The sequence below is a fragment of the Helicoverpa zea genome, chromosome 6, assembly GCF_022581195.2.
Source record: "Helicoverpa zea isolate HzStark_Cry1AcR chromosome 6, ilHelZeax1.1, whole genome shotgun sequence".
In the NCBI taxonomy this organism is placed as follows: Eukaryota; Metazoa; Arthropoda; class Insecta; order Lepidoptera; family Noctuidae; genus Helicoverpa; species Helicoverpa zea.
In genome coordinates, this window is record NC_061457.1 from 3,694,120 (window position 1) to 3,709,100 (window position 14,981).

General features: G+C 36.0%; 1 protein-coding gene across 1 annotated transcript in view; it reads left to right on the forward strand.

The window, feature by feature from the left end:
* Window positions 1–495: 495 nt before the first annotated feature.
* LOC124631512 overlaps window positions 496–14,981 on the forward strand; it is an 87,420-nt gene continuing 72,934 nt past the window's right edge. Inside the window, exon 1 of the mRNA XM_047165945.1 lies at window positions 496–828. Within this exon, the coding sequence (XP_047021901.1) occupies window positions 753–828 (76 nt within the window). The 5' untranslated portion in view covers window positions 496–752. The remainder of the gene's footprint in view (window positions 829–14,981) is intronic.

The window sequence follows — 14,981 nt, forward strand, 5'->3', positions numbered from 1 at the left end:
CATCGACAATACACTCTCAAAATATTTATAATACTTCGCACTTACTTCGCAGAGTCACAGGCTGCACTTGAATTGTGCGTGGGCTTGCATAAGGACGACCGCTAGTAACGGCCATTCTACGTGCCTCGAATGTATTTCCAAAGCAAATATTCAACATTTACATATGCTAATCGCAAAGGTTTAGTTCGACAACTTTTGCAACACCTTCGTCTATTATCTCCGTCGAGTTCCAAACTAAGATCTGGTTTAACTTGTATCTGGCGCGTCTATTGTGCGACAACGGATTGCCGGTGCAGCATTACGTGATGTCGTGTAGATAAGATACACCTAACAAGAAAAGAACGTTAACGGTTCATTGAAATCGAAAGAGTACGGGCTGAGTGAACGCCTGTAGTTCGCCCGAGAACAGGTTCCGAGTGGCGAGCGAGCAGCGAGTCAGCGACACATCCCGACTGGCCCGCGAGGTTACCGCGCAGTGCTCCGCCGGCCGCTTATCTACGTGCGCGTGCGCATCCGATACCTAACGACCGACCGCGGGAAACAGCCGCCGCAACTTTACACCAAAGCCGCTGCAGATAACGATTATTTATCACTAAACGATACCAGTGCTTTCATATAAATTCAAAACTTACAAGGATATTGATATGAAAACTTGACTCGGATGGTGTTTGAAGTGTTAGTGCAACCGGCATTTGAATAGCCGTTTGATAGTATGTTGCGGAGTGGACTGGCTTGATTAAGTGGGTGTAGCCATGGCGAGCTTCGAGGACCTTGCCTTCGACTGGGCGTCGCTCTGTCAGGATTGCCCGGAATGCTGGACCCAGTCAGGTAAACGACCCTTTTAGATAACCGTCACAAATTGTCACTGCCTTTTTTTACACGTGTTTACAGTTCGTTTGCTGTATCTTCAAGATGTGAATCAAAGTTACATTCATTGAATTTTGGCAATGTGACTCTGACTAATGTTCCGGTAAAGTACCCTCATTTGCGGAGTGTAATCATGTCATCATGGCAGATAATTAGCATTCTGAAGTTAAATATTCGTGTTACTAAGCTCGTCGAGTGCATTTTAAAGTTGAGTGAAGGCAATCTGGCTTGCTTAATTTATTGAGTAAAGTGTAATTTAAATTAACGCACTCGCGTCAATTTGGTTTGTAATTAAGCGGGTAGGTACACAAACGCTGTAATTTATGCGCAGTACAAAAGGGCAACGGACAGGACAGCTGTAATTAAAACGAAACTATCACTGCTTCCCAAATGACAATGCGTTTCGAATAGTTTGTCATTATGTACCTATTAGTACATTACACATATTGTTCGAGTTTCGTCACTCGTGCGCGCACGTGGTATTAGATGTAGGATTTATCCAATTTTATTCCTATTAAATGAAGATATAAATCTCAGTATGTAGCTACATAGATATTTTCTTAATTGTCTTACGTATTGTCCGAACTTACAAGTTATTAGTTAATGCAATTTCTAGCTGTCCGCAAAGAATACCAATTGGTCGTGTGTGAAATGTGGGTAGAACAATAAAAACATCGTAAAATGGCGACTAGTGCACGTTAATGCGTCTGTCTGCTTGAAAACGATAATTTCGTGCATTCTCCGAGTTAATATAACAGTGACTTATTTTGTTAGATTGTTGGTCTTGTCATCACTAATTGTGTTGTACTTACTTACATCTTTTAGAATGGAAATGGTGAACATGACTGAATGAGATTTTTAATAGTTACTTAAACTAAAAGATTACTTACCTGCATATTACAAAAACCTTGCCATTTTTAACAGCACTATGAATATGGATTAGAAAATTCACCAAATGCAGACAGATAAGTGGATTGGCAGTATGCTGCAGATTGGTCTGCAGCTGCAAATATTACCGCAGAAAGAATCACCTAGTTACATTATAATCTGTATGCTAATACCATGCGTGATCATTCTCCTATCTTATCTGTTAATGTATTGGTGATTTTTATTTATTGCACGTACAATTACGGTTATCTAATGCATATTACGCGTAAAACATGCGGTCAGTATAGAACATGCACTGGAAACACTACACACCGCTACAATGTAAATTAAAGTATGTAAGTACCTGTAATAGGGTCTCTGAATAATATGCGATACTTTACAAGAATACAGGTTCTCTAAATAATGAGATATTGAAGCTGCGGAAATACAGTCTCTAAAAACTGGTAAAGTTAAAATTCAATGGTGCCCATTTACCAAGGCAAACTATGTCTGCTGTATGCTGGATGGTGTTCCTAATTTAAAAGATTTCCTTACTCGTTGGATAAAAAAATAAATCCTATTCGTCACTTGTTTTAAACATGACGTTATAAAGCAACTTCTTCCCGCCTCAACGCATTATTTTCTATCATTAGTTATTGGCAGCACGTACTAAGGTGCGGTTATCTTGGACGTTCTAAATAAAACATGTTCGAAGTTCGAACTGTCTGTATGTTGGGTATACTTGTGCCTAGTGTTAACTGTTTTAGCCTTTTTATCGTCCCACTGCTGGGCACAGGCACACGGAGAAGGATTGAGCGTTAATCACCACGCTTGCTCAATGCGGGTTGGTGATTTCAGACTTTTTTGAGGTCCAGGTTTCCTCGAGATGTTTTCCTTCACCTTTAATCGGTCATTTGGTGTCCAAGATATAGTGGGAAAGTAGGTACATTCAAATATTGAAAAGTTGCATTGGCACTTGCCTGACCTGGAATAGCACCCGCACCCTGATACTTGAGAAGTTGGTTCGTTACCCACTAGGCCACCACGACTTGCCTAGTGTTAACACTTTCGTTAAAAAGAAACGTGTGATAATAGTACGTCGACCTTGGCGGCGTTGCGTCTTCATGTGTTAAGTGTTGCAGTGGTCACGCTTTCCGACATCTCTGCTTATGAATTGCGATTATAAATAAATATTCAGTTTTTTTTTTGGTCATCTGAATCTTGGAATGAAAATACTTCTTGGTATTTGCAAGTCATTTTGAAGACTAGATCTGCCACGCGCTCATCGTTATTAGAAGTATGAGTGATGATCCAGCATTTGTACACTAATCTTTGATTCTATCGAGTAAGGAATGTATTTTTTTAGAATGTTAGAACCATTCCAGCAGCTCTCCTCAACTAGAAATGACCCAAACGTCTAATCAAGTCGGCAAGCTAGCTATAAGTTCATTTTATGTCGTCAGTTAAAACAAGTAAGTAGTACCTAGGTATATGTCGTTCTTGATTTGAGTTTTTATCTCCTTATGCAAATAAAAGGCAATTTGTACATTTACCGCGATCAGCAAGAGGTAAACACTTATTTACATAGTTTGCTGTTACTAACAAGTACAAGGTTCATAACTGTGGGAGAAGTGAGTATCAAGAAACTGCAATAAAGAAACGATGTTGATGGCGACACTAACATGGACAACCCGTCAGACCATAGACCAAGTGTTAACTTTTAACCTATCATATATGGCAAACGTGACTCCAAGACCTGCTTGGAACTAATTTAATTCAAACTCTTACTTTTTTATGGAGACGCAATAGGTATTTAATTGACTTTCCTCAAAGTGAAATGGGTGTTCTCATCTTAAGAAAAAGGTAAAATTTTACTTGACTCATTTGCTTCAGGTTATCTTATTTCATAATAAAAGTATCTAAGCCATAAACTTTAATATCAATGCAATAAATATTACGATAGCCACTTGGCGAAAAATGAAGTAAGTCTCTGTCATATGTATTGAGTTTTTAAATGTTGCAAGAATGCAAGGAGTTGGTTATTTTGCATCCATTACTAAATGGTGACCGTTAAATTGGCAAGTTACGACAGAACTGATGAGACGACTCAAATATATCAAATGGTTATTCAATACGCTAGTCTTTCTTGGGTATAGAAATCTATGTATGTAACTCAGATTTTACATGCTTTAAAAAAAAATATATAAAAAATCTAGTGAATAGAACAAGTTCTTACGTTAAGTAGGTAGGTAAGAGCCAAAATTGCGACAAATTGATAGTTTATCAAACTCTCATGTGTGTCAAAGGTTATACAAACAAAACCAACGTGTTACTAAGTACATACTTAGTTGTACTCAGTCAGACAATTAGGTATAAACAGACGCGGTAACGAAGATTTATTTTTAAACATCTTGAATGTTAATTGTTTTCAAATTAACCGTTAAGATGTCAATGTAAATACATTTAATTGAGCACAACTAAAATGGACCAGATTAATTTAATATCTCCTAATAATTTGGTTTTTAATTAAAAGAAACAAGGTTTCAGAGGATGAAGTTTATTAGTGTTAGAAGCCTGCATAATATAAGGGTAGAAAGTAAAGGTCGGGTTGCAATTTCCGCTATACAGTTACAAGTGTTAGCAAATTCAACAGACAGCGGCGTATGATACGTTCATTGATTTACTTTATTCAGCGACTGGTCTAGGTACGTACTTTCCCTTTAATTCTAGGCTCCATTTGTATGTTTATTTTCTGCCTGGTAGGAAAAGTTATTGTTAAACTTACACCACTAAAGAATAATAAAATATCTGTCTCTTCTCAAATCTGCCGAAAGCCGACGTTACAATCGATCTGTGTAGGTAGGTTCAAACCTCAAGTTTTCAGACTACCCCATGTTTTACTTCATTTAGAATCTATTTCCTAGCTTAATAGATTTTATTGTAGTTCTAAAGTATAATGATTACAATATACCTAAACTTATATATAAGTACCTACTTAGGTTTTACAAAGCAAATAGCTTGGTTCCTATTACAAGCGTAGCGGAACGCTTTCTTGCTTCCAGATACTATAGAAGAAAACCTAATTAATCATGAAAACACGAAGAGAAACTAAATACTCTTAACATGGATAAACGGCCGTCATTACACGCTTTTTATTAGCTTCACCTGTATGTTTGTATGTTTGTAACCGACTTCTTTGGGCGCGATTTTGACCCACTTTAAACAGCCAGATTTCGTTCAAACTTTGTAGATTTATTGAGGACCGATGACAATACACCAATTTGATAAAATTATTCCATTTTTAACCGACTTCCCGAAAAGGAGGGGGGTTACACATACACATCGATTACTCCGAGGTTTATAGACCGATTTACGCGATTCTTTTTTTGTTCGACTCGGAATAGCTGCCAGTTGGTCCCATAGTCATCAGGTCAGGATCTGATGATGGAAACCCTGAGAAATAGAGGGCAACCTTCAAAAGTTGTAGGCATACATAGGGTAAAATCTTGACACTCAGGTGTACGCCTAAAAGCACTATTTAACTGTGAAGATTTGGAGCTGACCTGATGATGGAGACCAGAGAGGGTCGAGGGAACTCGACAACTGAATATGTAAACTACCTCGTGTTTGGGCTTAAATTATTTGTATTGACAAGACCTTTGCAACAGTGAAGGTTTGGAGATGACCTGATGATGGAGACCAGAGAGGGTCGAGGGAACTCGACAACTGAATATGTAAACTACCTCGTGTTTGGACTTAAATTATTTGTATTGACAAGACCTATGCAACAGTGAAGGTTTGGAGCTGTCCTGATGATGGAGACCAGAGAAAGTCGAGGGAACTCGACAACTGAATATGTAAAATACCTCGTTACGACTTATATTCTTTGTATTGATGAGAACTTCCCACTTGTATGGATAGTGACAACTATTCGTATCACTGAAAAGCTTTAAATAAATAACCTTTTTACAAAAAAATTCAACCGACTTCCCAAAACACTAAAAAGCAAAAAAAAAACTAATTTTAGGTGCATCGGCCTAGAAGTCGGTGGCAAAATTAACTTAGTAACATCCATTAGACACCGACTTCTAGGCTTTTCAATTTGCAAAATATGATTTTTGTTAATTTATATAGTTTTCATCTATAGTCGATAAGGTAAGAAAATTAATTAAAATTTTCTAGAATTTTTCTCTGCAGTCGATAAGGCAGGACTCGGTGTTAATTTTTATTTCCAATCATTATCTTTAGCCGTTTTCTCTAATATTGACATTTTTTTGTATACTAAAGAGAATTTTAATTCTACAAAACAAATAATAGTTTTAAAACAAACTAAAAAGTAGAAAATAAATAATAGTTTAAAAAAACTAAAAAACACGCTTTTTATAGAAAAACGAACTAAAAAATAGAAAATAAATTTTAACGAATTTAAATTAAGAAAACAGTGTTAAAAATTTCAATGAATGTAAATTAATAATAGTGTGAATACAAAAAAAAAAGATTAAAAAAAAGCGTGGGGTGCTTTTTAAGATATTATCGAAATGAAAATCACTGTACTCATATCTGTCAATAAAATATTTATAACTATTGACACCATGCACCCCACGCTTTTTTTTTAATCTTTTTTTTGTATTCACACTATTATTAATTTATATTCATTGAAATTTTTAACACTGTTTTCTTAATTTAAATTCGTTAAAATTTATTTTCTATTTTTTAGTTCGTTTTTCTATAAAAAGCGTGTTTTTTAGTTTTTTTAATTTTCCTTGAGAAAATCAAATGGAAAAGAGATTCTAATTATGTGATTAAATTAATCAGAGTTGTCAAGACTGTCACTTTTACTTTCTTTGTAAATTAGTCAATCAGGGAGGAATCTTTTGTTGATAAAGAAAAATATACCTACACAAGATACAAAATAAATTAATATAAAATATTACATGAGTTATATCTTAGACAAGTATATCTTAGACACCAATGGCTGATATAAAGGTGAAGGAAAACATCTTGAGGAAACCTGGACTATAAAGTCTGTAATCACCAACCCGCATTGAGCAAGCGTGGTGATTAATGCTCAATCCCTCTCCGTGTGAGAGGAGGCCTGTGCCCAGCAGTGGGACGATAAAAAGGCTGTAACAGTAACAGTAACAGTATTACATGAACATGTGCTCAGTTTGTCCTATACTATTGAGAAGTCGTTCAAGCAAAATGTAATCTGCCAAAAGTTTCAAAGTGGTCTTACATCGCTAAAGTCCACCTGCCTGGTTACAGAAAGTAAGATAAAATATTCCTTATGATTTTCAAATGAATAACACTAGCTAGAGTGGTAGAACAAAGTTTTGGCTGACTGGAAGCTACCTTTAAAACTATTGTCAAAAAATCTGGACATGTAAAGTCCAATGGCCGGTTCACCTTTCCAGAAGAGAGGCCAACACTAGGCATAGGAAAAATTAATATGACAAAGTTTACGAAGATCTCCATTCTACTGAAGTATTACGTATCGTGATTAATTTGTCCATGACCTAAAGTTGAGATATTCGCGTTGAAGGAGGTAATAGAGGTAAGTATGTGATCTTTTGTATAAGGCAGTGTTCATCTTGAGTCGTCGAGAAGGGCGTCACAATATTATTATACAAAATTACCGACGCAGTAAAACGATTTCTTCGTATTGAATGGAACATAAAAATGTGAAGAAACGTGATGATAATCCGATTTACGACTGAATCCGATTCATGAATTTTGATTGAACATTTTGATCAATCAATCCTTGCGTAAATGTTTATTTCAACCAACTGTAAATACAGCTAGAGATATTTCATGACACCTATTGCAGTTTTTGTTACTCAAGATTCTATCATAAACGTGTAAATTTTCTCACAGCGCGCATTTTCCTGCAATTATTTCGTATCTACATTGAAAACATGTTATTACCTTTGTTTGTTATCTATCGTGTAAACCTGCTGATAAAAAAATAAACATGTGAGCTAAATAAAACACAAAGCCGTCAAACCACTAAGATCAAAGCAATATTGGAATGGCGTTTGTAAACGATTAATCACGAAAGTTTCTTAATACCTCTATAGACCGGTATTTCTTATCCTGTCTTAATTGCCTGTCATACTTGGTATAAATGGTTAAAATACGTAACAGTCCGATATTATGTCGCCTTTCCTTTAATGCCATCGTCAGGATCGACATACCATATAAGTCGAGACAGCTTAGATTTTCCGCAAATGAGAGCCAGTTGCAGAATCATTTGAAATGCATGATTAACTTAAGCGAACTTAACGATATTAATTAAAAAGTTTGTGCAATCAAGTGGGAAACTACTTTCTATCTGAAGAAAACATGAGCACAGAAAAGTTAATTTGTTAGTTTTTATTCTGTTTGCGTGATTGGCGACAGCTTTTGCGGAGTTCCGTATTCCGGATAGATCTTCCAAACGGAAAAAAACTACTTCACATCTAAGTATAAGAAGTAGATAATTATGTAGGTAAATACTTATGTCATCGGACACTAATGAATAAGCAAATAATTAGACGCGATTTTGCTGATTATATACCTTCATTAAAGGAAAGATACTTGGTGATATTTCATAAGCTAGGATTCAAATTAAAGCTGGTAGGAATGGTATTCGTGTTAAATTAATGCTTGCAAATGCTTTGGAATCTCGTAGCTTATCTCTTGGCTGATCGCATAAAGTCACAGACAACAATTTCATTATCAAATCGGCATTCAATTCATTCAACGCTCAATTATTCGATAATTCTTACAAAATAATGATAGGCCTGAGCGTTGACGAGGTAATTGAAAGTTACACCGTATAATTGTAAGATATTGTTTCACTTTCGATTCACACCTAAAAGGCAGCAATTTATTTGACTAGAACAATCATGGTGTTAGCTCCAATCACCGTGGGCGTGGAATTGTTCTATTTAATTAAACTTAGCTTTAGTTCACACGACTGTTGCCATTGACTTAAGACCTTATGTCAGATTACGTACCATGACTATTCGGTTACGGAATACATTCTTAAGGGCATTTTGTGTGGGCTTACTGCTTGTATTTTAGGATGCAATCCCACGCAGGCGGTCAACAAATTGATTGGTTCGCCAGTGGCATTAATGCTGTTTAGTTTGACAAAATATCAATTTGTGTAGGTACTTAAGTTATCAGTTTACAGTTGTTAAAATGCGAGATTGTATGCATGCCTCAAGAAAGATGAGTGGTGACTAGGGCATGCAATACCGGTTTACCGGTTTCGGTTTTACCGGTAAAACCGCCCATTTTCACGATTTTTAATTTACCGGTAAAAATAATATTTAACCGGTAATTTACCGGTTTTTAGGTTTTTGTAATAATATATAGCAATTGTTCATTTAACGTCAAATCTTCATTATGTAGCCTGAACATAATGTAATATTGCATACATTACATATTGTAAGAGTGTTAAAGTTGCTGTTTTTTAGGAAAGTAAACTTATGCGGCTCCTTAACTATCTCTAGGTTAGATACAAATCTTCATTCTCATCTTAATTTATAATATCTAAACAAATTTTATTCATTCGGTTATTCTGAATTTCCTCATAGCTGTCAGCTCCTATTAGGTAAAACGGTAGCTTATGCTTATTTTACCTACTCTATGACCTTATTGAGCAAGGGCTTTTACTTCACTACCATGCGGACAGCTCTAAGGACACGGTGGAGCACACAGTCTAGGTGTGCACTGCCTGGTAAGGGTACCGCCGTATCGTCGTCGAGCCAATAGGCAGCGGCGACCTCTCGCGTCCGGCCCTGGTTCAAGCCATGGTCCGGAGCGAGAGGGAATCGGAAGGCGTCGCCTCCTTATGCGAAGCAGTCATGCTCGAGAAGGAGACGGTGGAGCGCCTGCGAGTTCGCACCTCTCATCCCAGCCGCTGTAGTGGACCAGGAAGACACCACGGGTGCCGAGTTTCGAGAGACGACTCCCGGCCACCGTAAGCGTCGGTCTGTGGAGTGTGGACGGTGAGTTCGGGTGGCTCATTGTTCCTCCGTCTGCATAGACAACAGACCCGTGTCGGCGGCCCGAGTTCTTCCACGCGCAGGGCCAAGGCCTGCCGGGGCTCCGGAATTGTTCGAAAGAGTTACCGCGACCCTGGTCCATAAAATGCCTACGATTTACCATAAAAAAGGGCTTACACTTCAATGAAAAAAATGTTCCCGTCTTGTGACGCTTTCCGTATCTTCTTCTTTCACTTCAATCTATCCAGGACATCTTCCTCTTCGAGTTCGTAGATTTTCATGTCATTCATTACGACACTCAACCACCACCGTTTCGGCCTGCCTCTGCGCCTTTGACCGGGTATATCTATTGAGATTGAGTACACAACATTGGCGATGTATTCAGGTGGTCTCCTTTTTACATGGCCGAACCATCGCAGCTGTTTCTCTTGCATTTTGTCGACGACATCGCGTACGGATGGTACTGACATGTTTTTTTGTTACGGCCCACGTCACAAAAAATGTTTACCACCTTATACCTTGTATTTTTAATTGTTTTTTGCTTTCAGACTACCCAATCTTATTGATATAATATCACATTTTTTTTTAATATAAAAATTACCGTTTTACCGGTTTACCGGTAAAAATATTTTATTTACCGAATTTTTACCGGTAATTTTTATTTTACCGAAATTGCATGCCCTAGTGGTGACCTATGTAGTTATTTCGTGACCATTGTGCGCGAAAAATGAGATCTCTTGTCTGTTTGGGTATTTCTTTATTTACCAAACATCTATTGTGGTCTTCTTTTACCTCAAAATGTTTTTCTTGAAGGCGGATAGCACTTTCAACCTTTATGGTGTGAATCATTGAACCTCAAACATAGAGGCTATTAGGTAACTTCACCAAGTTCGACTAAAAGTGTTAAAATGGTGATAAACAGGTGGCGAACATATCTTTCTTTCACTTGACTTTATGTGTGTTTTATTTAATGCTTGCACTTTCACTGGTTTATCGCTTATTACGATTTTTACGAGAAGCGCGACTTTTAAAAGAAACTAAAAGACTCAAAAGAATAATGGTGTTAATATAAAATATGTGTGGCCATTCTCTTTCGGTGGCTGTTCGGTCGTTTCTGAGTTCTCACGATAGCAAGTGATCGGTGGGCCTGTCATTGACCCAAGAATTAGTGGAACTATAACTTTATATGAGTTGTAATAATTTTCCAATGTTATTTGGAATTATTGAGTTGGCTCCAATAAATTCGTGCAGCGTGTTATCACGTGGAATGAACGTGATCTTCATTTTGCATTGTTTTCGTAAATTTATTGAAATGTGAATGAATAGTTAAATACCAAACAGAATTTTGAACGAAATAATCAATTTATATTCTGTTCTTGAAATTATTTTAGTCCACTTTTACATAACAAACGTAATAAAAACGTTATTCGAAATAACCATTCAACAAAGCTTCTTGATAAATAACTTAAGTGTTTTATTGCAAATTGGCTGCGAGCACGCAAGACTCGTACAAATAAATCATGTTTGCAAATTAAACGACCGAATCAAAAGGTCGAAAGTCAACATTTTTGTAAAACTATCCAATAAATATAAGCAGCTAACATTTCTTATAATGACAAAATATTCTATTCAATATTTTTTGTTGGCTGTCTATCTTTATTGATTAATGATTATATTATAAAGAAATGGCTAAGATTGTGTCAAGCCAAGCTTTAACTGTACCTTAGTTACTTACCTTATGTTGAAAAATACATGTTTGAGTAATTGGGGGCTTTTGAACTTTAGGGATTTTGTAAATAGTTCTATGGCATGCACTGAATTTAGTATTTATTAGAAACATTTGGTTTTCTCTGTTTGTCATATTAAAATTTTTCTAATGCAGGATGTTGCTAGTCTAAAAATGGTTTCCTTACCTACCTATATGTGGAATATTTTCACTGTCAGATTAGGTTTTTATTTCATTTCGACGTCAGTCACAGCCAGCCGCCCTACGATCTAAAAGGGGAGGTTTAAAGGTTCAAGCCTATTATGACATCAGGAATTCTGTAGATTTGATAATGTTACTCAGTGGCCCGACGGCTATAACATTCCAAATAATGACTCAGTCTACTAAAAGATTCCAAAAAAGGGACAAAACGTCACTGGAATGAATAAGCATCAATTGGACACGGTCAACCAACCGTTATAATGTAAGTGTATCCGAATTCTTAGCTCATAGCTTCTGCGTATCACTTTAGAATATAAACATTAACATTTGAATGTCCGTAAATCAATGGCGTCGCCTACTTAAGGGCCTCGGCACAAATTCACGAAGTCACCGGCTTGCATGACAACTTACTTGTGAAGTAGAACAAATATTTAAGCTTTAGAAACGTTTTAGTAATGGGCACAATGTTGGAGGTAATATGACAATAAGCTGAAGAACAACGATGCTAGCAAATGGGTTATTTACACAAATTAGTTGCATGGTTCTCACAGACGGAATGAATGAAGATGAATCTTGTTGCAAAGTTGAACGATGAATGAACGATATTTATGTTCGAAGCTGGCAACGTAATGACAACCTTTAGAATCAAGAGAAAACAGTCGTTTTCAGGACTGTTCGTCTGTCGGTCTGTTTGTCACCAAACAAATGACCACATAAAATATTTTTATGGTCTGTTAACACTTTCTCCCTTGATGGATCATGACATAACAGAGCATTTACTAGCTAATACGAGTTTTAAGTGGCCATCAGGCTTTTGTGGCTGTTGCCGGTAACAAAGCTGCGGTATCAAAATTTACGATACTATGTAAAGTTTAATACAAGCCGCCGGCTAACAGACATCGTTAAACGAAGCAAATTACTATATAAAACACAATATATTATCTAATACAAGTGCAATAAATATGCTGCAATAGTTCTCTAACAACTATAAAACGTCCAGGAGATTTCTAACGTTCAACAGAATTTTATTCATAGTGCTATAGGAATGAATAATGAAGATTGAAATTATCGTATGTATGTAAAGCGATCGTATTTTTCTCATGTTGACCGTTGCGATGTAATTTACATAAGATCCCGTCGCTCATAAACGCAACGCTAATGATTGTTTTTACGATTCCCCCTGATAGCTTGGTGCAAAGTAATTTTGAGTCAACGCACTTGATTTTTATATTGTTCCCCTTTTTTCTCAAGCTTTGTAAGTACACACTTCTCATTCTTCTTCATTCTTTGCAAATATCTTGTGGTATAAGTTATGGTTACAAATTATGTTAATCTTAACATCACTGTAATATAATGTATTCGACATACTTTTTACAATTTGTTACGCACCTGGTTAAAATAGTGTATTAACCTCAAATAAATTCTTCATAACATTAAAGTTATTCAGTTCTATATATTCAGATGGTTTATTCATTCATTCGTTAGTTCCTGTCTGTATAATCAGCCGCTGCGTGAATATTTTAAGTTCATATCGAGACTTTCTTCTTGTAAATGTTATGAACATTTGAATTTATTATTATTGCCGCTTATTTCCTTCAATATAATTGTTTGTTTATATGAAAATTATATGTATAACCTACAATACAATATAAGTAATAGGTATATAGAATATATTCGTAGTTAAATTCCTTATTATTGAACAGTCATCATATTACAATTGAAGTCAACGGCCACGGCTATTAAAGACTTTCTTTCAACTAGATCTAACATAACTAGAACAAAAAGTTTGTCTTCTTACTTCCAATATTTCAATAGACAGTCTGTTGCACCAGTAATATGAGAATCGATAAAATTCTAAATACAATCTATTGACTTATGAGTGTCGTCCACGCTTCATCGATTTAGTTTTTTTCAAGTCTGCCTCATTATACTGAGATAACGTTACATTTGCAAGATTGTGTAAGTTATATTATAACTGCTTATACATAAAGCAATCGATTAATATTTAATATTACTTACCTAACTACAATCGATAATCGAAATCGGTAGAAGATTCACGGGATTAAATAATTTCCGTTGTTCTTTATTAGTTTTTATTGATGTATTTTGGTTTTAATGAAAGAGAATGCATAGGTACACTGCAATTATTAGAGCAGTCGTGAGTTAATTTAAAAATTTATTCATATATATCCGTAGTTCGTGGTTCAGTGAATGTTTTAATGTTCTCTGAATTACTTGAATTATTCATGAAGTTTCCGTAATGGTGCACTTAGTTTCTTAGTGAGGTTTTTGAATGTGTTTAGAAAATTGTGGAGCCGGATATAAAAGCTAGTATTTTTTTGGAATTTCTCTATTTGCCTTCTAGACAATGAATTGTTATTATGTGTTTCTGATGCAAATTCATGATGTAGGTAGTAAGAACTCTGCTTTATAATACTACCTTTGCCTTAGTTTAGAAGACTAGGTTTTGGAATCAAAATGACCAGAATCTTGTCTTACCTAATTAGAGCATTCTGAATTATTTCCCAAAGGTTGGGCGAAACCTACAACTATTTAAGCTATTTTATTTTGAATAGTCATAAGTGTACTAATTAGCATTTTTATTAATTTGTCCGAGGAAATAAAGATGAGATGCAGTCGACACATTTGACATAAAAGTTAGACTTATTGCAAATTAAATCATTATGCATTCAAAAGCTTTAATAAAATCAAATATTTATCACTAAATGAATAAATAAACATGTAAACATTTCGTTGGTCTTCAATTTGTAAATTCTGTTGCAAATTGATCGCTTAATGATTACCTAACAGATAATGACTGCCAATATATATATAAGTATCATCATTATTTGCTTTATTTACCGTTAGAATGTCCGAAGGTAGTAATCTTGATAAATGGCTTTCAAAACGGAATGCAAACAATATGGTCACGAATTTACCAACGCACTTGTGACTTGGAAGATTTCGTGTGTGTCACGATAAAGGCGTGGTTTGAATGCTAGCTGCCGACTGCTACTGCCGATCGCGCTTGCAGCGACTGCATGAAGTTGGTCGATATCTGAGCGCGACTGCACAAGCTGCGCTTCCATTCAAAACGGTTTCTTGTAAACATACAACCCAGTAGTGCAGCTGCGGCCGATTTCATGCAGTGGCGGCACGTGCGGTCGGCAGTCGCAGTCGACAGCCAGCTTTCAAAACATACCTTTATGGTACACGTAACTTTAAAAAATATAGGTGACTAACCTTTATATTGATGGTGTATAGAATGTCCATATTATTTGTGCCAAGAAGGCTTTTTGTAACGTGGACTGTGTGAACTTTAACGC